General features: G+C 55.4%; 1 protein-coding gene across 5 annotated transcripts in view; it reads left to right on the forward strand.

Moving 5' to 3' along the window:
* Window positions 1–23,065, forward strand: part of USP20 (ubiquitin specific peptidase 20) — a 48,750-nt gene extending 25,685 nt beyond the window's left edge. For 4 of the 5 annotated variants that reach the window (XM_029202905.1, XM_029202910.1, XM_029202908.1 and 1 more), the window contains exons 7-25: window positions 702–798; window positions 1,162–1,231; window positions 2,640–2,753; window positions 4,113–4,191; window positions 6,574–7,021; window positions 7,398–7,538; window positions 7,874–7,989; window positions 8,251–8,423; window positions 9,068–9,162; window positions 15,240–15,273; window positions 15,464–15,509; window positions 16,427–16,607; window positions 16,686–16,812; window positions 17,147–17,316; window positions 17,395–17,476; window positions 18,513–18,621; window positions 19,522–19,624; window positions 20,855–20,926; window positions 21,403–23,065. In XM_029202905.1, coding sequence (XP_029058738.1) covers window positions 702–798; window positions 1,162–1,231; window positions 2,640–2,753; window positions 4,113–4,191; window positions 6,574–7,021; window positions 7,398–7,538; window positions 7,874–7,989; window positions 8,251–8,423; window positions 9,068–9,162; window positions 15,240–15,273; window positions 15,464–15,509; window positions 16,427–16,607; window positions 16,686–16,812; window positions 17,147–17,316; window positions 17,395–17,476; window positions 18,513–18,621; window positions 19,522–19,624; window positions 20,855–20,926; window positions 21,403–21,563 — 2,418 coding nt within the window. In that variant the 3' untranslated portion in view covers window positions 21,564–23,065. The remainder of the gene's footprint in view (window positions 1–701; window positions 799–1,161; window positions 1,232–2,639; window positions 2,754–4,112; window positions 4,192–6,573; window positions 7,022–7,397; window positions 7,539–7,873; window positions 7,990–8,250; window positions 8,424–9,067; window positions 9,163–15,239; window positions 15,274–15,463; window positions 15,510–16,426; window positions 16,608–16,685; window positions 16,813–17,146; window positions 17,317–17,394; window positions 17,477–18,512; window positions 18,622–19,521; window positions 19,625–20,854; window positions 20,927–21,402) is intronic. The other variant, XM_029202907.1, reaches the window with a different exon arrangement.
* The last annotated feature ends 292 nt before the right edge of the window (window positions 23,066–23,357 follow it).

A 23,357-nucleotide genomic window follows, 5' to 3' on the forward strand; every position in this document is an offset into this window, starting at 1 on the left:
GTGTGTGTGTGTGTGTGTGGAGGCCAGGCGTGTCTGCGTGCGTGTGTGTATAGGCCAGGCATGTCTCTGTGTGTGCATGCATGTGTGTGTGTGTGTGTGTGTGTGTAGGCCAGGCGTGTCTCTGTGTGTGCGTGTGTGTGTGTGTGTGGAGGCCAGGCGTGTCTGCGTGCGTGTGTGTGTGTGCAGTGCTGCCTTCTCCACGTTGGACAGCGACCACCACATAATGGGTGCTTGATAAGTGTATATAGAATACGTTTGTGGACATGGTAGATATTTATGATTTTTTACAAAAAAGGCTCTGAAGAAGTATATACAAATCCTGTTTTGAGGGTGTATGTGTATTAACAGTTAAAACGCTACATAGATAAGATAGACTATCAACAGTGGTTGTCTCAGGAAAGTTGGATTGCCTGTTGTTTTTTCTGTGTTCCTGTTTTTTCCCAAATTTATTATAAATAAATTAAATTATTACTACTCATTATTGTAAGTAAAATACAAGTCACGGAGTTCCCAGGGCAAGGCCACCAATGCCCTCTCTTTCCACGGCATCCTCTGCTCAGATGGGCTGGCTCAGTGCAGGCTGGGGGCCTGGGATTCTCCCCCTACCCTGAACCCCAGCGGGGGAGGCACACGGGGCCCTGACCCCAACCCCTCTCCCTCCTCACCCCCCTAGTTTTCCTCACTCTGGTTCTCGAACACAGGACTCTGCACCGCCCTCCCACCCTCTGAAAGCTGTCCCCATTGCTGTGGCTGACGAAGGAGAGTCCGAGTCGGAGGACGATGACCTCAAGCCGCGAGGTGACGGCCCCACGCGCTGCGCTGCCTGGGCAGGGCGGGGTGGCCTGTGGGGCACGAGGGCTTCCCTGGGGCGCCAGCCGCCGCCCTCAGCGCTGTACAGCCATGTACCCCTGGGCGGGCCGGCCCCTCTGCACCCAGGCCACTGCCCCTGCTCGGTGCTGACGGTGGGCTGGGCTGGGTGGACGGCGGAGGGGTCCGTAGGTTCCGTACACTGCGGTAACCAGAGCTGCTGGGAGTGGGGCCACGTCAGCGGACCCAGCAGGTTTCCGGGGTGGGTCCCGGGGACTCAGAACCATCCTCTATGGGTTCCTGCCGTGTCGAGATGCTCACCTTCCCCTTCCTCTGTGTGCGCTGGTCTCCCAGGCCTCACGGGCATGAAGAACCTTGGCAACTCCTGCTACATGAACGCGGCCCTGCAGGCCCTGTCCAATTGGTAGGTTGCGCCTCATCTGGGAGTTGGGGCCCCCAAGCCGGGTTCTGTGTTGCCCACAGAAGCCTGTATGTGGATACACATCAAAATGCCCCAAACCACACATGCCCTCTGACCCAGCAATCCCTCCTGTTGGAATTTATCCTAAGGAGGTACCCTGAGATATTGAGAAAGCTGTCTGTGCAATGAGGTTCATCATTCTGCCGTTTACTGGGAACAACTTAAAGGTCGATAAAATCATGAATGTGTGGGGCAGCCTTACAGTGAGTTCAGGGAAAATGGTGCAGGACAATATTTATTAAAAAGAGGAGGAGCTCAGAATATGATAAGGAGGTTATAAACCTTTGTTTGGTGCAATCCCATTTTGGAGGGAAAATATTATTTTCCATCTAGGATAGGGTGTCCACTCCCTGAGGCTGGGACATCTCTTATTCCTGGCACTCAGGGTCTCCCACCTAGTAGGGGTTCAATGTGTGTGTGTGTGTGTGTGTGTGTGTGTGTGTGTGTGTGTGTGTACGTGTGAGAGAGAAGGAGGGAGGGATGGGGGATACGCATACATGGAAAAGTCTAGAAGGACATGCCCCCAGATCTACAGAGTAGCTATCCTCACGTAGTAGGATTAAGGTCAGTTATTACTGTTTGCTTAGTATTTTTAAGTTTTTCTACAGTAAATGAGTATTTCTTATGTAATAAGATAACAAAAACAAAGAAAAGGGGAGTGGGGGAGATGCTTTTGGGCTCAGGAAGGTTTCCAAGAAGGGGCTGACGGGAGGACAGGCAGTGGTTCCTCTCGTTCACACAACAGTCTTTAAAGAAAGACCCTATTTCCAAACACAATCACATTCTAAGGTACGGGGGTTAGGACTTCAGTGTATGAATTTTTTTTTGTTTTTAAATTTTTATTTATTTATTTTTGGCTGCTTTGGGGTCTTCGTGGCTGCATGTGGGCTTTCTCTAGTTGCGCTGAGCGGGGGCCGCTCTTGGTTGTGGTGCGCGGGCTCCTCATTGCGGTGGCCTCTCGTTATGGAGCACGGGCTCTAGGCGCGTGGGCTTCAGGAGTTGTGGCACGTGGGCTCTAGAGCGTAGGCTCGGTAGTTGTGGCACACGGGCTTTGTTGCTCCACGGCATGTGGGATCTTCCCTCACCAGGGCTCGAACCCATCTCCCCTGCATTGGCAGGTGGATTCTCAACCACTGCGCCATCAGGAAGCCCTCAGTGTATGAATTTGGGGGGATACAACTCAGCCCATAATAGGTGGTGTCCTTCAATGCCTTCTGCAGGCATTTCTGGCTCCAGGGGGCCACAGTACATCCCACATAAGATGCTTTTGCTTCTCCACCCGGCTCTTTGTAAACAATGCCACGCTCCCCTTCTTTTCTCTTCTGACCTGGCTCCCTGCCCCGTCCCCCAGCCCCCCACTGACCCAGTTCTTCTTGGAGTGTGGAGGCCTGGTGCGTACAGACAAGAAGCCAGCCCTGTGCAAAAGTTACCAGAAGCTGGTCTCTGAGGTCTGGCACAGGAAACGGTGAGTTGACCAAGTCCCTAACCTGGGGCAGGGGTGTGGGGATGGGTTTTCTGTCGGCCCCTTGAGAGAGCACTTCCTGTGCCTTCAGCCTCTCACCATCACTTGCTGTGTTTTACCCTGTGCCATGCTTACATCAGCCCTTCGAGCTGTAGGTCATAGCCAACTCTGTTTCACAAATTGGGGAACTGAGGTTCAGAAGATTTAAGGATCTCGCTCAAGATAGCACGTCTTGTGAAAGGTGGAGCTAGAATTTGAGCCTGGTGCTGATTGAAGATGGCAGCATTTTGCAGCGTGTGTGCTGAGGTCCAGAGTTGTGTGGTGACCACTCCTAGGTCTCAGCCACATCTGTGCATGTAGGAAAGGATTTCAGAAGTGGCTGGCACTGACGTTCAGGGGCTTTAGCTCAGTGAAAAAGGACTTTAAAGACCAGAAGCCTGGGTTAGATCTGTTTCTCCAGGAAAAGTTAAAATTGGGACTAATTTAAAGTGAGTGCTGGGAATTCCCTGGCAGTCCAGTGGTTAGGACTTTCACTGCTGTGATCCGGGTTCAATCCCTGGTCGGGGAACTAAGATCCTGCAAGCTGCGCGGTGCGGCCAAAAAAACCCAAAACAAAACAAAACAACAACAACAAAAACTGTGAGTGAGTAGAAGCATATTAAGTGTAAAAGCAGATGATTAAACAGTGCGATGCCATATAATTCCAATTTTAAGAAGCCACATTTAAGTGTTTACCTGCATGTAATTTTGTATATGCATCTGTATTTTCGTGGAAAAATCTGGAAATCTTAATGGTAGTTATCGCTGGGTGGGGCTGTTAGTGTTGATGATTCTTTGTTGTGCTTTTCTGAGATTTTCTGTTTTTCAATCATGAACATGTATTTTTTTTTTAAAGCAGCTGTCATTTTTATTTATTTTTATTTATTTATTTAGCCACGCCACGCCGCGTGCAGGATCTTAGTTCCCCGACTAGGGTTTAGACCCATGCGCCCTGCAGTGGAAGCACACAGTCTTAACCACTGGACCACCAGGGACGTCCCCATGTATTACTTTTGAAATTAGAAAACCACAATAAACATTTTGTAATGAGAACAGTTTTAGGGTAGCTTGTCATGGGCTGGTGGGACACGATGCCATCCCAGGCAGGAGCGTTTTGCCTCACTGAACCATGACTTGACGTTTTCCTTCTTGACCTTAGAGATGTGCAAACCTGCTGGGGCTGCTGGCCGGGTTAGCACCTCCCAAAGTTGTACTAAACGCATCACTGAGTCTGATCTGGCTGTACTGGCTGCCCGGCTGCCCTCATGGGCTTGAGCAGCTCAGAGCAGACCACCTGTACTAACGGGTCTGGTCTTCCTACAGCCCCAGCTACGTGGTTCCCACCAGCCTGTCCCATGGGATCAAGTTGGTCAACCCGATGTTCCGAGGCTATGCCCAGCAGGTAGGCCGTCCGAGCTGCCCGGGGGACACACCCAGGGCTGTAACTTACCAGGCCTGGCTTTGAAGCCAAGACCAGTGTGGAAATCGGCAGCAGCAGCTCTGCTTTGCCAGGCAGGGCTCCTGGATCAGACCTGCTGCCTGAGCCCTTCACCTGTGTGGGGACGTGGGGGCCTCCCGGCAACCTGGTGTTCTCCCCACTCAATAGCTGGGGAGACTGAGGCTCAGCGGTCAAGTCCTCACCCACTTACCACGTACCAGTTACACAGCTGGTACATGGCAGAGGGGAAAGTTGACCTCAGGCAGCCTTATCTCCAGGCGTGTGCACCTCAGCACTCACTCAAATCGGCATGTGGTTTCTTGTTCCCCAAGTCGCAGGCAGAGTTTCACTTTTATTAAAGTAAACATTTTGATGACAAGTTTTTGTAAATCTAGAGAATCCCTCTGAAACCAGTGATATCTTTCTATGGTGTAAAATCATGGGCCCAAGATGAAGCAGAATGCAGCCACACACCTCCCCCTGCCCCAGGCTGACCGTTCAAGTGGTCCAAGTCCTGCCCCAGAGTGGGGTTTCGCTGCTGGCCTGAACCTGTTTGCACTGCCGATGCTGCTGCCTGCGTGGGGGGCCCAGGAACAGAGCAGCGGTCACCGAGGGATGCCCTTGGCCCCCCTCCTTCGGCCCCCACTCTCCCCAGGGTGAGGGCTGCTGGGCCTTTCTCTGCTCACACCCTCAGTTGGTTGAACACTTGGCCTCTGCCTGAGAAGCCCAGCGTTGCCTCCACACCGCCCTTTCTGGGGGGTGATAATACCCACGGTGATCAGAATCCACCATGCACCGTTTATTAAGTGGTCAGTTCCTGCCACATAAGGTCAGCCCTGTTTCTACTCACAGAACTCTCATGAAGTGGGCCCCGTCATCACCTTCACGTTATAGGTAAGGAGCTGAGGCTGAGAGAGGTTCTACGAGTGGCTCAGGTCACACAGTGCACAGCGGCAGGGACGGGATTTAGGCTTACCTGAGCTGTCCCTCACCGCAGCGCTGCCCTCCCTGTACAAGGACCCCTGCTGGCCCTCAGGCTCTCGGTGAGGACATCGGGGAGCAGGGCTGCTTGGCTGTTGCCCAACATGCACTCGACTCCAAAGCATCCCTTTCTGTGGATCTTGGACGTAGCACAGGGGACGTTTTTGAGTCTGAAACATACAGGTAGCTGTAGGCCTCTCTTAATGGCCAGAGGATGCTGTCATGCTTCCACATGGCTTGAGATTTTAGCAATGAACACAGGGTACTTTTGTTAAAAGGAAGAAGCAGAAAGAAAAGTAGATGACGTATTGAGGGCCTGTTTCTTAAAAGAACCTTTCAGTGTCCCTGACACACAGGACACACGTCTCCTACCCCCTCCCTGATGCTCGATGTAATCCAACCAGAGCCCTCTCCTCCCTCTGCTAGAATTGAGAAAACGAGGCCCTTCTCTCCATGTCGGTGACCTGAGGCTTTGGGTGCTTGGCTGGGTCTGGCCACTGTGTGATCCCCGCCTCATTGGGCAGGAGTTGGGCTCGGGAGCTGCTTCTGACATCCAGGGCAGGTACTGTGAGGGACAGGACTGGACTTTGAACCCAGTGGCCCCACACAGCACCAAGTGTCCCCAGCTGTCAGAGGCCGGCCACCATCAGCTTCTGACCTTTTAAAGCGCCTCCTGTGTGCACTGCTCACGGCTGGGCCAGAGGCCTCGCTGCCCTGGCTTCCTCTGGGTTATGACGTAGCCACAGTGTAGTCAGAATAACAACGTCACTGCTGGGATTTGAGACCCGGCCAACCCGAAGAGGCACCTTAGTCCGAGTCATGCCCAGGCCTGCGCGAAGCCTGTTCTCCTGCACCAGTCACAATGGCAGGGGAAGGCGTGGGCACGGGGGCTGGCGAAGGACTGGAAGGGCAGAGAGAGCCAGAGGCAGGTCAAGGATGCAGGCAGCCCGGCCTGCTGGGTGGCATTGCTCCCTCCCTGTGGAACTCAGCTGAGCGCTCACCTGCAGACACACTCACAGTGTCACCTTTGTCCTACTCGGGCTCCCTGCCCACCATCACTGTCCCCTCCTTTAGGGAGCAAGGCGACTTTAATGGCTGAACGCGATATGTCCACTCTCTCCCATGCTGAGTTGGGAGCAGGGCCGCAGGTGATGGAGAGCAGGAGCTGGGAGTCAGGTGGACCTGGCTCACCACCTCTGCTCTGCCGCTTCACAGCGCGAGACCTGGGAGGGGTCGGCGAGCCTCTCGAGGCTCAACGTCCTCCTCAGTAGGAGGGGGCTTAGGACAGCCGTGTTGAGGAGGCCACTGTGAAGGGTGCCCGTATGGGCCCCCCAGCATCCGTGTCGACGCCGCCCCTGGTTCCAGGACACCCAAGAGTTCCTGCGCTGCCTGATGGACCAGCTGCACGAGGAGCTCAAGGAGCCCGTGGTGGCCGCGGCGGCAGCGCTGACCGAGGCTCGGGACTCAGACTCGAGCGACACGGATGAGAAGCGGGAGGGCGACCGGAGCCCATCAGAGGACGAGTTCCTGTCCTGCGACTCCAGCAGCGACCGCGGTGAGGGCGACGGGCACGGGCGCGGCGGGGGCGGCCCCCAGGCTGAGACGGAGCTGCTGGTCGCGGACGAGGCGGGCCGCGCCATCTCCGAGAAGGAGCGCATGAAGGACCGCAAGTTCTCGTGGGGCCAGCAGCGCACCAACTCGGAGCAGGTGGACGAGGACGCCGATGTGGACACCGCCATGGCCGCCCTGAACCAGCAGCCCACGGACACGCAGCCGCCGTCACCGCGGTCCACCAGCCCCTGCCGGACACCAGGTACCAGCCAAGCCCCTCGGGGCATCGCGGCCCCGTTTGTCCAGCTCCTGCTGGGGGGCAGAGCACCCACAGCCTGCTCAGCTCCGACCCACCCTGGGGGGCTCTCCCACGAGACCCGACTTAACGGTGAGAAGTCGGGTAAATGATGTGTCCAGACTCACTTGGACTCAGCGCCCGCCTGAGCCCTCCGCTGGGAACGGGAAGGGTGTGGACAGTGCGTTCTGCGTGGGGCTGGAGGGTTGGGGTGGGCCCAGGACAGAGGAGGTGTGGTGGGTTCAGGCCTCAGTCCCCTTAGGAGGCGCTGGCAGGTCTTCCTGACCAGGCCCGGGGCTGGCTCGGCTGCCCTGCCCCAGCACGGTCCCCCCTTTGCCCCCAGAGCCGGACAACGAGGCCCACATGCGCAGCGCCTCTCGCCCCTGCAGCCCTGTCCACCTCCACGAGGGCCACGCCAAGCTGGCCAGCAGCCCTCCTCGTGCGAGCCCCGTGAGGATGGGGCCGTCCTACGTGCTCAAGAAAGGTTCGGGGGAGCGGGCGGGCAGGGAAGGTGGGCAGGGCATCCCCGCATGGAGCTCGGGGCTGGGGTGGAAGCCGCACCTCTGGCTGCCGTTTTTGGGTTTGGAGCGCTCTTTACCAGGGGCTGGGCTGCCGAACTCCTCACGCAGTGTCTCTGAACCCTCTAACACGGCTGGGACACGAGTGGGGCCCCATCCCACAGACGATGAGTGAGGCACCGGAAGGTGAAGAGACAGCCAGTCACATGACTCATACAGATTTGACTCCAAGTCCTAGCACCCACCCCTTGCCCCAGACAGGCCAGTGGGGGCTGGGCCTAGCCCTGTGCTGTGCCCCCAGCCCAGGTACCGAGCTCCGGCAGCCGGCGGCGGAAGGAGCAGCGCTACCGCAGCGTCATCTCAGACATCTTCGACGGCTCCATCCTCAGCCTCGTGCAGTGTCTCACCTGTGACCGGGTGGGCGCCCTGGGGGAGGGGAGGGACGCACCGGGGTCCTCACGCAGCTTGGGGGTTGGGCGCTGGTTCTCTGCCTGGTGCCCCCTGCCTTTCTCTGGGGGTGGGCCCCGGTTGTGGGCCTCCCGTGTCCTGGGCTCGGGAGCAGGCTCTCTGCCCCACACCTGCCCTCTGGTGGCTGGGGTTTGGGGTGCAAACTCTGGTTGGTCTGGGCAGGGCGGAACGCTGGGAAGTGGAGACCCAGGCTGACCTTCGACCCCACAGGTGTCCACCACGGTGGAGACATTCCAGGACCTGTCGCTGCCCATTCCTGGCAAGGAAGACCTGGCCAAGCTCCACTCGGCCATCTACCAGAATGTGCCAGCCAAGCCGGGTTCCTGTGGGGACAGCTCCACCGCCCAGGGCTGGCTGGCCTTTATCGTGGAGTATATCCGACGGTACGCCACCTTCCCGCCTGCTAGAGACACAAGACCACCCAGGCCTGGCCTTTCTGGAACTCGCAGGCTGACAGGCGACAGACCTTTAACGGCAAAGTACAAGCTTTTGCAGGGCTGAGGGTGTAGTTCGGAAGGGAGCTTGAGGCTGAAGGGGGCTCGGGGGTTTGCCAAGTGGGGTGGGAGTGCTCCTCAGCCGTCCTGGGGTGGCCTGGTTCGGGTGGGCCTCTGGATCGGAAAGAGTGTGACCAAGGGGCAGCCGGAAAGGGGGGCAGCGGCTGGAGTGCAGGCCTGGCCCTGTAGGGAGCGCCGTGGTGGCCTTCCGGAGTCCCCACTGTGTGCCCCAAGGCCGGCTTTACCTGCCTGATGTCAGGAACCTGTACTCTGCCCAGAAGACAGGCCAGCGTGATTGGGGCCCCTTCACAGATAAGGAAGGCGAGACTCGGGGGGAAGTGATGTCGCCCTCCCAAGGACACGGAGCTGCTGGCTGGCGGTCCCAGGCTTCCGGCTCCAGACTTCCGCCCATTCCACCCACCGGGGCCAAGCTGCCCGTCTGGGCCCAAACGGACCCCAACCCAAAGGCCCCCACGTCTTACTCTCGCCGAGGCCCCGGCAGCACCCCCGCCAACCCCTTTCTGTCTCTGTAGGTTCGTGGTATCCTGTACCCCCAGCTGGTTTTGGGGTCCGGTGGTCACCCTGGAAGACTGCCTTGCCGCCTTCTTCGCCGCTGATGAGCTGAAGGGTGAGTGGACCCGGCTGGCTGGGTCAGCACACCGTGCAGGGATTCTGGGACGCACTGTCAGAGTCCCACCCCCGCCTGCCAGGCTGGGCCTGGGACCGCACACTCCCGCAGCCCCGCCGCCTGTAGCTCTTAGGGGTTCACCTGTTTTCTTTCCTTTACCTGCTCGGTGGACGAAAAGGAGAACAGTCTTTAATTTTCCTTGATTATTGATGAGCTTGAACTTTTTTTTTTTTTAAGTGTATTGGCTGTACTTCTTATTTTAAAATTTCCCATTCCTGTCCCTTTCCTGTTTTTCTGTTCAGTGATTGGCATCACACTAACCTTTGGGAAAACTCTTTTTGTTTAATTTTTAATTGTGGTAAGATATACATAACATAAAATGAACCATCATAGCCGTTTTTAAGTGTTCAGTTCAGTTGTATTAACTATATTCATACTGTTGTGCAACCAATCTCCAGAACGTTCTCATCTTGCAGAACTGAAACTATCCCTTAAATAGCAACTCCCTATTCCCCCTTCCACCCACCCCCAGGCACCCACCATCCTACTTTCTGTCTCTATGAATTTGACTATTCTAGGTTCCTCATCTAAGTCAAATCATACGGTGATTGTCCTTCTGTGACTAGTCTACATCTATTAGCATAATGTCCTCAGGGCTCATCCATGTTGTAGCAAGTGAAGGATTTCCTTACTTTTTTTTTTTTTTTTTAATAAATTTATTTATTTTTGGCTGCATTGGGGCTTGGTTGCTACGCACGGCCTTTCTCTAGTTGCGGCGAGCGGGGGCTACTCTTCGTCGCGGTGCGCGGGCTTCTCATTGTGGTGGCTTCTCTTGTGGCGGAGCATGGGCTTTAGGCACGCGGGCTTCAGTAGTTGTGGCGCGCGGGCTCAGTAGTTGTGGCGCACAGGCTTAGTTGCTCCGCGGCATGTGGAAACTTCCCGGACCAGCGATCGAACCCGTGTCCCCTGCATTGGCAGGTGGATTCCCAACCACTGCGCCACCAGGGGAAGCCCCTCCTTCCTTTTTGAAGGCTGAATAATATTCCATCGTGTAAATGGGCCACATTTTGTTTATTTGTCATCTGTCAATGGACACTTGGGCTGCTCCCACCTTTTGGCTCTTGTGAATAATGCTGTGATGAGCCGTGGATGCACAGATATCTCTTCAAGATAGTGATTTCATTTCCTTTGGTTATATACCCAGAAGTGGCACTGCTGGATTACATGATCGATCTATTTTTAATTTTTTGAGGAACCGCCATACCGTTTTCCTTGATAGCTGTACCAATTTACATTCCCACTAATAGTGCACAAGGGTTCCCTTTTCTCTACATCCTTGCCAACACTTGTACTCTCTTGTCTTTTAAAAAAAAATCTCTTCCTGGGAATTCCCTGGCGGTCCAGTGTTAGGACTCCGCACTTTCACTGCCAAGGGCCCGGCTTCAGTGCCTGGTAGGGGAACTAAGATCCCACAAGCCACGTGGCACAGCCAAAAATAAACAAACAAACAAATAAATAATTTTTTTAAAATCTCTTTCTTTTTGACAGTGGCCATTCTGACAGGTGTGAGGTGGTGTCTCACTGTGGTTTTGATCTGCATTTCCCTGATGATTAGTGATGTGGAGCATCTTTTCATGTGCCTGTTGGCCATCGGTACATCTTCTCTGGAGAAATGCCTATTTAGATTCTCGGCCCATTTTTAAACTGTACTATTTGTGTTTTGCTATTGGCTTGTATGAATTCTTTATATATTTTGGATGTTAACCCCTAATCTGATATATGGTTTCTAAACTATTTCCTACCATGCTGTAGGTTGCCTCCTCATTTTGTTGATTGTTTCTTTTGCTGTGCAGAAGCTTTTTAGTTTGATGTAGTCCCACGTGTTTACTTTTGCTTTTGTTGCTTGTGCTTTTGGTGTCATATCCAAAGAATCATTGCCAAGACCAATGTCAAGGAGTTTTTCCCTATGTTTTCTTCTAAGTGTTATGGTGTCAGGTCTTACATTTAAGTCTTTAACTGATTTCAAGTCGATATTTGTGAGTGAGGTGAGATAGGGGTAAAATTTCATTCTTTTGCATGTGAACATCCAGTTTTCCCAACACTGTTTATTGAAAAGATTATCTTTTCCCTATTGAGGATTCTTGGCTCCCTTGCCAAATATTAGTGGACCATATATGCATGGGTGTATCTCTGGCCTCTCAATTCTGTTCATTGTTCTATGTGTCTGTTTTTATGCCAGTACCATACTGTTTTGTTTTGTTTTTAATTTGGTCACACCGCATGCAGAATCTTAGTTCCCCGACCAGGAATCAAACCTGTGTCCCCTGCAGTGGGAGGGCAGAGTCTTAACCACTGGACCGCCAGGGAAGTCCCAGTACCGTACTCTTCTGATAACTGTAGTTTTGTAGGAGAGTTTGAAATCAGGAATTGTGATGCCTCCAGCTTTGTTCTTCTTTCTCAAGATTGTTTTGGTTATTTGGGATCTTTTGTAGTTACATATGAATTTTAGGATTTTTTTTTTCTATATCTATGAAAACATCATTGGATTGCTTTGAATCTATAGATGACTTTCGGTAAGATGGATATTTTAACAATATTTCTTCTGCTCCATGACCACAGGCTATCTCTTTATTTGTGTCATTGTGTGGGAACAACTCAGTCTTCCTCCTGTGTGTCTCTCCTCTACTCTCACACTACTACCACACAGCACTTTGGACACCAGGTGTCTGGTGGTTTTCCCACGCCAAGCAATTATGCAACACCAGCCAGGGATCCTACAGTTTCACTTGATTCCGACACTATCTACCTGGAGATAGCATCAGATCCCACAGGTTAAGGACTCAGTCCTACAAGACCTCCCCCTCCCCAACTTCAGACGCCAGTGCAGGTTGTCCCCTGGGCTTCTGACTGGCTGGCTATAGACGGGAGGTTCCAGCGGCCCCCTCCTTGGCTTCAATTAGAGCAGCTAGAGCGGCTCGGCTCGCAGAACTCAGAGAAACATTTTGTTACTAGGTGACTGGTTTACGATAAAAGGATATAACTCAGGAAGAGCCAGATGGAAGGGGCACATCGGGCAAGGCATGTGGGAAGGGGCCTGGAGCTTTCATTTGCTCTGGGCATGACCCTTTCCCCAAACTTCCCCATGTTCACCAGCCCAGAAGCTTTCCAAAGCCCATACTGTTGGTATTTAATGGAGGCTTCTTCATGTAGGTATGATCAATTATTAGCTCCATCTCTAGCCCCTCTCCCCTCTCTGAAGAATGCCAGGTGGTGCTGAAACTTCCAAACTTCCAGTTATGGCTTGGTCTTCCGGGTGGCCAGCCCCAATCCAGAAGCCCACCCAGAGTCACCTCGTCAGAACAAAAGACCCTGCCATCACTCAGGAAATTGCAAGGGATTTAGGAGCTCTGTATTAGAAACCCTGGTCAAAGACCAAATATTAGAACAAAAGATGCTCCCAGTGCTCTTATCACTTGGGAAATTACAAGGACTTTAAGAGCTCTGTGCCAGGAACCTCGGGGAGAGCCCACTATGTATATTTTCTATTATCTCACATCCACCTTCAATTCCTTTCATCAACGTCTCCTAGTTCTCAGTGTACAAATCTTTCACTTCCTTGGTTAAGTTTACTCCTATATGTTTTATTGTTTCTGATGCTTTTGTAGATGGGATTGTTTATTTCTCATTCAGGCATTTTATCATTAGTGTATAGAAATGCAGCTGATTTTCATATGTTGATTTTGTGTCTTGCAACTTTACCAAATTAGTTTGTCAGTTCTAACAGTTTTTGTGGCGTCTTAAGGTTTTTTATGTAAAAGATCGTGTCATCTACAGAGACAGTTTTACTTCCTCTTTTCCTATTTGGATGCCTTTTCTTTTTCTTGCCTTTCTCTGACTTCCAGTACTATGTTCAATAGAAGTGGTGAGATTGGGCATCTTTGCCTCGTTCCTGATTTTAGAGGAAAAGCTTTTATCTTTTCACTGTTGAGTATGATATTAGCTATGGGTTTATCATATATGGCCTTGATGATGTTGAGTGCATTCCTTCTGCACCCAATTTGTTGAGACCTTTTATCATGAAAGGGTAATTGAAATTTGTCAGATGCTTTTTCTGTATCTATTGAGAGGATCATATGATTTTTATCCTTCATTCTATTAATGTAGTGTATCATGTTCATTGATTTGCGTATGATAAACCATCCTTTACAACCCAGAGATAAATTTCACTTGATCATGGTGTATGATCCTTTTAATATGCTGTTGAAGTCAGTTTGCTGGTTTTTTTTTTTTTTTTTTTTTTTTTGCGGTACGCGGGCCTCTCACTGCTGTGGCCTCTCCCGCTGCGGAGCACAGGCTCTGGACGCGCAGGCTCAGCGGCCATGGCTCACGGGCCCAGCCGCTCCACGGCATGTGGGATCTTCCTGGACCGGGGCACGAACCCGCGTCCACTGCATTGGCAGGCGGATTCTCAACCACTGCGCCACCAGGGAAGCCCAGTTTGCTAGTATATGTTGAGAATTTTCCCGTCTATATTCATCAGGGATATTGGCCTGTAGTTTCCTTTTCTTGTAGTGTCCTTATCTGGCTTTGCCATCAGTATAAAATGAGTTTGGGAGTCCTCCTTCCTCTTCAATTTTTTGGAAGAGTTTGAGAAGAATTGTTAATTCTTCTTTAAATGTTTGGGAGAATTCACTGGTGAAACCATCTGGTCCTGGGCTTCTCTTTGTTAGGAGGTTTTTTTTTATTACTGCTTCAATCTCCTTAGTCATTGGTGTTTTCAGATTTTCCATATCTTCTTAATTCAGTCTGGGTAGGTTGTATGTTTCTAAGTATTTATCCGTTTCTTCTAGGTTATCCAATTTGTTGTGTTGGTGTATAGTTGGTCATGGGAGTCTCCTTTGATCCTTTATACTTCTGTAGTGTCTGTTGTATGTCTCTTCTTTCACTTATAATTTTGTTTGAGTCCTCTTTTTTTCTTGGTTAATCTAGCTAAAGATTTGTTAATTTTTTTTCTCTTTCCCAAAAAACAACTCTTAGTTTCATTGATTTTTTTTTCCTGTGGTCTTTCTAGTCTCTGTTTTATTTCTGCTCTAATCTTTATTATCTCCTTCCTTCTGTTAACTTTGGATTTAGTTTGTTCTTCTTCTGATTCCTCGAGGTGTAAAATCAGATCGTTTGAGAGCTTTCTTTTTTCTAGATGTAGGCATTTATTGCTATAAAATTCCCTCTTAGAACTGCTTTTGCTGTATCCCATAGGTGCTAGTGTGTTGTATTTTCAGTTTTGTCTCAGGATACTTTCTGATTTCCTTTTGATTCCTTCTTTGACCCATCAGTTGTTCAGGAATGTGTTGTTTAATTTCCACCTATTTGTGAATTTTTTAGGTTTCCTCGTGTTGCTGGTTTCTAGTTTCATACCACTGTGTTTGGAAAAGATATGAGATACGATTTCAGTCTTCTTAAATTTGTTAAGGCTTGCTTGGTGGGCCAACATACCATCTGTTCTGGAGAACGCGTGTGTGCACTTCTGAAGAACGTGTATTTTGGTGCTGTTGGATGGAATGTTCTGTTTATGTCTGTTGGGTTCATTGGGGCCATAGTGTTATTCAGGCCTGCTGTTCCCTTGTTAATTTTCTGTCTGGATGATCTATCCAGTATTGAGGCTGGACTGTTGACGTTCCCACTATTACTGTACTGCTGTTCATTCCTCCCTTCAGTTGTGCTTTAATTATTCAGGTGCTGCAATGTCGGCTGCCTGTATATTCACAATGGTTACATCCTCTTGATGAATTGATCCCTTTATCACTGTAGGGGACCCTCTTTGTCTCTTGTAACTGATCTTGGCTGACAGTGTACTTTATCTGATGTAAGTACAGCCACTCCTGCTCTCTCTTGGTCACCACTGCATGGAATATATTTTTCCACCCCTTCACTTTCAGCCTCTGTGTGTCCTTGAAGCTAAAGTGAGTCTCTTGTAGTCAGCACGTTGTGGTTTTACTTCTAAAGCATAAGTCACTATGTGCCGTTCTCCCCCATTTTCCATCCCTGCTAACCTTCGTCTCTGTATTTTACTGCCCTAGGTGACAACATGTATAGCTGTGAACGGTGTAAAAAGTAAGTGTGTGCGTTCTAGAGGCTTCTCCCCGACTTCCTGTTTCCATCTGTGGTCCATCTGTGTTCCACGTACTTCCCCCGGGCTCCCCCAGATAGCTTGACCTCACAGAGTGAGCTGGGTGGGAGGGGTGCTCCCCAGCCTGCCGGCCCCCTCCCTGGGACGCTCACGTCCCCCACTCTCTGCTCCCAGGCTGCGCAACGGCGTGAAGTACTGTAAGGTCCTGCGGTTGCCAGAGGTGAGTGGGCAGCCTCCCGCCACTCTGCCTGCCGGGCCTTCTCCACCCCGGGCGGTGCCGTGCAGGGCAGAGGCCGACCCCCTCCCGGACTCAGGAGGCCCGTGGAGACTGCTGCTCTGGCTGGGCGACCCCCCGGGAGGGTCTGGCCGGTGGGGAGGCTCGTTGCTCGGTGTGTAGCTTGGAGCCCGGCTCCTTCGTCCCTCAGCACGTCTCGTGCGGGCGGGAGGCAGGTGTGGGGCGACGAGGGCACCGTCTGGAGTAAGGCATAGGCGGGGCTGTTGGGAATGCCTTTCCGAGGAAGTGGCATCTGAGTGGGGCCTGAGGACATAGGCGGGGGTCGGCCTGGTGGAAGGAGAGTGGGGAAAGAACAGGTGGGCAAAACCCCAAAGCAGAAGCGGGCTTGGCCGAGGGTTGTGGCTGTAACGAGAGGAGCATGGCCCGACGCGGGTGCCAGGCCGGGCTGAGCAGGTCTGGGGAGCCTTGGTGGAGAAGCCTTCTACAAGTCGGCGCCCACAGAACTGGTGGCCAGAGTTCTTTGGGTGGTCAACTCGATGGGCCAGTGACAGCTTCCTGTGCAGACCAGCCCAGTGCTCGGGGACAGCCCATCCTGACCGCCAGTCCTGTTAGTGCAGCTCAGCTCTGCTGTCACATCTGCCTTTATCCCTGAAAGCTGGCCTGGCCCGGCTCCCACGCATGGTTCTTCAGAGTCAAGGGCGGGGCCGTCAGTTCGCCTGGGTCTCTGGAAGGCTCTAGCCACTACGTTTCTTGTCTTCCCCTGGGTGACAGGGCCTGAGTGGGTCAAACAGCGGACTAGTGGGTGTCCCAGAGCCCTGCTCCGAGGCCCCCGTCGGGTTACCAGTGGTCCCAGGGCCCTGGCCAGCCCCGGAGTGACTGGCACCTCCCCTCCTTCCCCCCAGATCCTGTGCATTCACCTGAAGCGCTTTCGACACGAGGTGATGTACTCGTTCAAAATCAGCAGCCACGTCTCCTTCCCCCTGGAGGGACTTGACCTGCGCCCCTTCCTCGCCAAGGAGTGCACGTCCCAGATCACCACCTATGACCTCCTCTCGGTCATCTGCCACCACGGCACGGCAGGCAGTGAGTCCGGCCACCTGGCCCCACCCCGGCCCCACCCCGGCCCTAGGGTGTTTGTCACCCCTGCCTCTCCCGCCGCAGGTGGCCACTACATCGCCTACTGCCAGAACGTGATCAACGGGCAGTGGTATGAGTTCGACGACCAGTACGTCACCGAGGTTCACGAGACAGTGGTGCAGAACGCCGAGGCCTACGTGCTCTTCTACAGGTGGGGCCCGGGCAGCGCATGGGGGGCTGAGGGACCGCGCCTGCGCCCCAGGACTTCAGCCGGTCCATGTCGGGGTGGTGGCGCCTGCGAGGGCTTTAGGCCAGGGAGGAGTAAGGATTTGGGTTTTTAAGAAAGAGCCCGCTGGCTGCTGGTGGGAAAGCTGGAAACCCAAGTAGTTGAGTTGGGTTTTCTCCGGTGGTCCCGGTGGGAGGTGATGGCGGCCGCAACTCCGGCAGGGGCGGTGGAGGGATGCTGCGGGGTCCGGGAGGCGGGGCTTTCCTTCATGGGGCGTGGCTGCGGCTCCTGATCTGCCCCCACCCCGCCGCCACCCCAGGAAGAGCAGCGAGGAGGCCGTGCGGGAGCGGCAGCAGGTGGTGTCCCTGGCCGCCATGCGGGAGCCCAGCCTGCTGCGGTTCTACGTGTCCCGGGAATGGCTCAACAAGTTCAACACCTTCGCCGAGCCGGGGCCCATCACCAACCATACCTTCCTCTGCTCCCACGGAGGTGAGGTTGCCTTCTCTGCGATGGGCCGCGGGGCGGGTGGGCCGAGACCCGCTCTCCATCCTGTGCCTTCCTCCGCAGGCATCCCGCCCAACAAATACCACTACATCGACGACCTGGTGGTGATCCTGCCCCAGAACGTCTGGGAGCACCTCTACAACAGGTACCCGCGGCCGCGGCCGGCCTCTGCCGTCCAGGCCGGGCACTCGGCTGGGCGGGAGGCGGGGGCAGGCGGGGGCAGGCCTCCGTGACCCCACGCCGCGCTCACTCAGGCAGCAGGACAACACGCAACCAGTTGTGGGGCGCCCCTGGCAGCCTTGTCTGCATCGAAAAAGATGCCCGCCTTTGGGGGCATCCAGCCGGACCCTCCCAGTCACAGGGGACGGAAAACTGGTCAAGCCAAAGTGTGGTATTGGCTCCTCTCGCAGACAGTCGTGGGGCTGCAGGCCGCCGGGCAGCCGGGCCGGTGTCTCCCCAGCCCCGTGCCTGGCTCAGGGGGCCGGGGGCGTGTGCTGCCTCGGGCCTTCCAGCTTCAAATCCGTCAAGACCCAGAGTGTGTGACTCTGTCGTTGAGGGGAGAGCCCCTGGCCGGGCTCGGGTCACTCTGGATCCGGGAGGCCGGCTGTGCCGCGGCCGAGCGGGTGGTCAGATGGGCGGGGAAGGAGAGGCTGGGGAGACTCGCTGGACTGGCTTTGCTTCACCCACTCACAGCTCAGGCACGGCCCGTGCCCTGCGGTTGGTGGATGGGTCAGAACCCCACAGGGAGCGGCATCCCAGGTCCTGAGGGGGGATCCCCCCACCCCCCCGCAGAAGGATGTGCAGCCTCCCTTTGATGTCGTCCTTAGAGTCAGGCCAGGCGGGCTTTGGCTCCCATGGCTCCTGCCCAGTGGCCAGGAGAGGAAGCGAAAGCATTCAGCTGTCCTTCGGCCATTAGGCACGTATTTGTGAGGCACCTGCTCTGCGGCGGGCGCTCTCCTGGGTGCTGTGGGCTCTCAGGTGCGCAGGTAGCCGTGCCAGTCGAGTGGGGAAGACGAGACAAGTAAACAGGCCGCGCACAGGGTGCCCAGGGGCCCAGTGGCCGGGCCAGGGCGGCATCAGGAAGCCTCAGTCTCCAGCAGGTTCTCTGCTGCCTTCCCCATGGGGCCCTCCCCTCAGGGTTCATGACTCCCTCTCTCTCTGCACCTCCCGCCCTGGTGCAGGTTTGGGGGCGGCCCTGCCGTGAACCATCTGTACGTGTGCTCCATCTGCCAGGTGGAGATCGAGGCGCTGGCCAAGCGCAGGCGGATTGAGATCGACACCTTCATCAAGGTGCCTGGGGAAGGGGGTGGGGCGCGGGAGAGCCGGGCCCCTGAGTCGGGGGAGCTGAGTGCAGTCAGGCTCTGTTTGGAAGACCTGCTCTGTGGGAGACCAGGGTGGCCAGAGGCCTGGCCTGACATTGAAGATTTTCACCGGCGGAAGGGGGGTGGGTTTAGCGAGTTCAGGTCCCTCTGCCGGGAGGCTGCCAAGCAGCTGGTAAAGGAATAAGGGGCCGGACGGTTCTCTATTGTGCGGGTTGTGGGATGTTTAGCAGCATCCCTGACCTCTACCCACTCGATGCCCGTGACAACAAAAAGTACCTCCAGACACGGGCGGGTGCCCCCTGGGGGCAGAGTCCCCCCGCCGCCACCCTTTGGGAACCACTGGGCTCTACAAACTGACACGGAAAGGTGCATTAAGTGAAAAAAGCAAGTTGCAAGGTAGGACCCAGCATGATCCCATTTTAAGGAAGGGGACTTCTGCAGGGGACACGGGGGTGTATGAGGACTGGGGCCCCTCGTGCTGCTCAAAGCAGGGGCACTCGGGGACCCTCCATCGTTCAACAGTCCAGGGTTGGACTGTTAGATACCCTGCTTTGTGGTCATTATATATGAGACATCAGACCGGTGAAGGAGTGAGCAGGGGACACGTTCTATTAAGTGGTGGGGGAACAGCATCTACCGTCTGATCTCAAGTGGCTTTTTGAAAAGTTATTAACAGGAGATTCACCCAAATGCTAGCAGCAGTCATCTGAGTGGTGGGATCGTGGGAGATGTTTCTTTTCTTTGAACTTGTCTGGGCGTTCGAAACTTTCTCTGAGTGTCTAGTGTTTGCTAAGAGTCCGGGGTGGGGACTGACCAGTGGGGTGTTGGATATTCACGCCGACCTTCCCCTCGGCCCCGCCCCACCCAGCTGAACAAGGCGTTCCAGGCCGAGGAGTCGCCCAGTGTCATCTACTGCGTCAGCATGCAGTGGTTCCGGGAGTGGGAGGCCTTCGTCAAGGGCAAGGACAACGGTGAGCGAGTCAGACGGCACGTGCCCGCCACTCCCCACACCAGGAGGGGCCTGGGGCTGCTGACCTGCTGGGAGCGTCCCAGGAGGCGGAGGGCGCCTGCCCAGAGGGCACGTGCCTGAAGGGGTAACACCAAAAACCTGCCGGGCAGGCACGGATCCTGGGCGCCCCCTGCCCCGCCCCTCCCCACTGAGTGCTGGGATCGCCGTCCTCACCCTGGCCAGGCCTTCTCACTGCAGCAGGACAGAAGCCATCTGGCTCTGCCCCTTCCCTCCCTCACCCTCTGTGTGCAGGTGCCCGGGGGTGGCTGCTCTTCCCTCCTGCCAGGCCCTTTCCCTTGGGGACTCTGTTGGCCTAAATAATAGATTTTAGTTGACAGATGGCTTCAGACTCTTAGGAAAGGACTTGGACGCCATGTCCTCTGATCGCTCGATTTACAGAGGTGGGAACAGGCGCCAGCAGAGGGCCGCTCCCAGAGTCCCTCACGGTCCCCGGCAGGGAACAGCTGAGCCTGAGCCGTGGCCTGCACGCGGCCACCCTCACCGCCCCCGAGTCCCGCACTCGGCTCCCAGGCCAGGCTTCAGGGCCTGGCGGGGTCGGCAGAGCCAGGAGCTTCCGCGCCCCGGACATCTGCCCTTTGCAGCATAAGCACCGGGGCGCGGGGGGGGAGGGGCCTCCCTAGTGGCTGCGCTGCGTCAAGAACCCGCCTCCAGAGTCGCAGCCCCACCTCGGGCCCTGGCTCTGCCTCCTGCCAGCGCTGAGCTGGGCGGTCACGTCGCCTGCCCCACCTCACCCAGTTGTCGAGGGTTGAGCTAGTGGGCTGCATGGGAAGGGTGCTCAGCAAACACGGCCGCCATCAGATTAGGACAATGTCCACCCGGCACTGGACATCTACCCTACCCCCCCCGCCCCCCCACTCCATGCTAAGGTCTGAAACTAGGGTGCGAGTCCTCAAAACTCCCTCTGCTGGGTCCAGGGATGCCACAGTCCCTTCTGGCTCTCACACTTGTGGAGATGAGCACTTGGTGCCCTAAGCACCTCGGCCCGTAAGAGCTTCACGCTGACCCCTTGGGCCCGGGACAGCCTCTCTGGGATCACAGGTGTCGGCGGCGTACTTTGAGAATGGCTCGTATCTGTTGAGGGGTGGAAGGCTGTGGCGGAGGAGGGGACTGGGCTTTCTTCCCGTTGCTGCAGAGGACCAGAGGCACTGAGCCTGAGCCCTGTCTGTTCCAGAGCCCCCCGGGCCCATTGACAACAGCAGGATCGCACAAGTCAAAGGAAGCGGCCACATCCAACTGAAGCAGGGTGAGAGTCTCACCAGCCCCAGCCCGGCTCCCCTCTGCCCCTCCTGGCTTGCAGGTCTCACCAGGCACCCCCTTGCCACCTGTCTGAGTCGGGCTGTGACATCTGTCCGTGTCCAGGTCCAAGACTCGAGCGGATGGGCCAAGGTGCCTGGCCTCTGTGTGGTTCCCACGGCCCCTCTGCCCCTACCCACGCCCTCTCGCCACTCCGCCACCTCACCTGCCTGCCCTTTTGCGTGAACCCCACCCCCTGGGAAATGAGGGGCTGCAGCCATCGTAGTGCCCTCTCGGGTCCTCAGAGAATGGACATTCCCCTGGAAAATCCCAAGATTCCTATTTACAGCTGTGCACGGAAGCCCGTGGTTGCCCTCCGTCCCCATTGGGGCCTGGCCCTCCCAGACCCCCCACTGCCAAGACGGTGGCTTCAGCGAGGGGGCGAGGGCGAGCCCAGCCTGACCAGTAGCCTCTCGGGCCCTGCAGGAGCTGACTACGGGCAGATCTCAGAGGAGACCTGGGTGTACCTGAATAACCTGTACGGCGGCGGCCCCGAGATCGCCCTCCGCCAGAGTGTGGCCCAGCTCCAGGACCCGGAGAGCTTGCACGGGGAGCAGAAAATCGAAGCCGAGACCCGGGCCGTGTGACTCAGTGGGCCAGTCTGTAAGTCCTCTCCTCCCTCCACGGAGACCCTCTCGTGTCCCTCACGTGTTGGAAGAGCGCCCTGAGGCTGCTTGGAAGGACCTTCACGAGGCCCCCGCTGGCTGATGACCCAGGTGTCCCCACAGGCCCCCGCCTTTGCCCTCCTCCTTGCGGAGGGGGCGTCTGTACCCGGAAGAGAGGCCGGCTGCTCTGGAAACCCAGATGTGTTAAGAGGCAGAAAAGTTGTTTTGGTTCACAGTGAGTAATGCTGCAACTAGGAAATATATCCACTTCAGGCTTGTTAAACGACCAAGGCTCTGCGACGTTAACTTGGGTCTTTGTCTCGGCAGTGCCCTCGTGTCACTGCTGTCGTTGTGTCCCCAAACCTGCCCTCTTGCTAGCTCGGGCCCAGCTTTTGTCCCTGGACCCTCAGTCAGGGGCCATGGCCTTGGCACAGAGGGTCGGGGAGCGGCTGCCGCTCCGCAGGCGTTTCCCACTGGCTGCTGGTCCAGCGCCTGAGTCACGGGTCGACGGTCAGAGCCGCGAGCAGGTGCCGAGCCCTCGGCAGTAAGGGCGCTGCCGCTGGTCCCTGGGCCAGGTCCTCCCGAGGCCCCGCTCCGCCCCCGCACCTCCGGGTCGTCACGGAAGTCTCCTGAATGCTGGGCGGCTCTCGATGTTTTTCATGCAGACTAATGACGCCCGACACGTTTGCGATTGGGACCCGAGGGCGGGGTTGGCTTTCTGTCAGTGGGGCTCATTTCTGGAGGCAGCTGGTCCCCTCGCACCCTGTGTTGCTGAGCTGGCCCTGTGGATTGGCTGTCATTAGCCCCTGCCAGGGACCCAGATGATGAAACAGAAACACCTCGCGTTGCTATGTTTGCTGCTGCTGCAGCTTCCCCGGGGGCCTGACATCTCTCCCCGACACCGAGCTGCACGGGGCCCCTGGGCCGGCTCGTACGCGCGGGTCCCGGAAGTGCGCCTTCTGGGTGCTGAGCGAGGCCACTGCTGGGGGGCTGGGACCTCCGAGCACAGCGAGGTGGCGCTGAAGCCCCTGGACGAAACGGCCGTGGCCAGTGCTCAGCCCGTCAGGGCCAAAGCGCATGGGGGGTGGGAAAGGGGTCCCGGGACCAAGCCCCCGAGATCCCGTGGCCCTCGGCCTCCATAGAAGCAGATGAACTTGCAGCAGGCGGTCTGGCGGAGCCCCTGCAGCTCTTACGTGTCACTCACTTCTGTGATCTCGTTTCACCCGGATCTGTTTCCTTCTCCACCGAGGCAGCATAAGATCAAAGAACAAGGCACTGTTGGAGTTTCTGGACATTTGCCACAGTCCTTTGGAAGTTGCTGCTGCCGCCCGCGGCGACCCCCCTGCAGAGCCCGGCGGTTGCATGTTGCACTGTTTGTGACGTAGACTCCGCTGTGCAGGTTGTAATCTCGCCCCACGTCTGCGCCGTCTAGTTTGTGCTCAGAATGTCGTAATAAACATGTAACGTTCCCCACAGCCCGTGCTCTCGTCTCTGCACCCGCCGCAGTTAATTCTGTTACTGGAGAGAGAGGGAAGCTGGCTGCCGTGGGGGAGGGTCATGGGGGAGGGCGGTGGAGCCACGGTGATTAATGTTTGACCTTTCTAAGAAAAAAGGATTCTTATTCTAAGCTTTTGCTTTTTCGTTTTGTAACATACAAAAAGAATCTGCCAGAAAAACTTAACATGCATTAGATTTTTAAAAACGTAGATAGAAACCATATTGCTAATGCTCAAATGAGCATGCTCCCTTTTGGCTTTCAGAGTGATAGAGATCCTT

The sequence above is a fragment of the Monodon monoceros genome, unplaced genomic scaffold, assembly GCF_005190385.1.
Source record: "Monodon monoceros isolate NGI ecotype Baffin Bay Population unplaced genomic scaffold, NGI_Narwhal_1 Super_Scaffold_5, whole genome shotgun sequence".
Taxonomy (NCBI): domain Eukaryota; kingdom Metazoa; phylum Chordata; class Mammalia; order Artiodactyla; family Monodontidae; genus Monodon; species Monodon monoceros.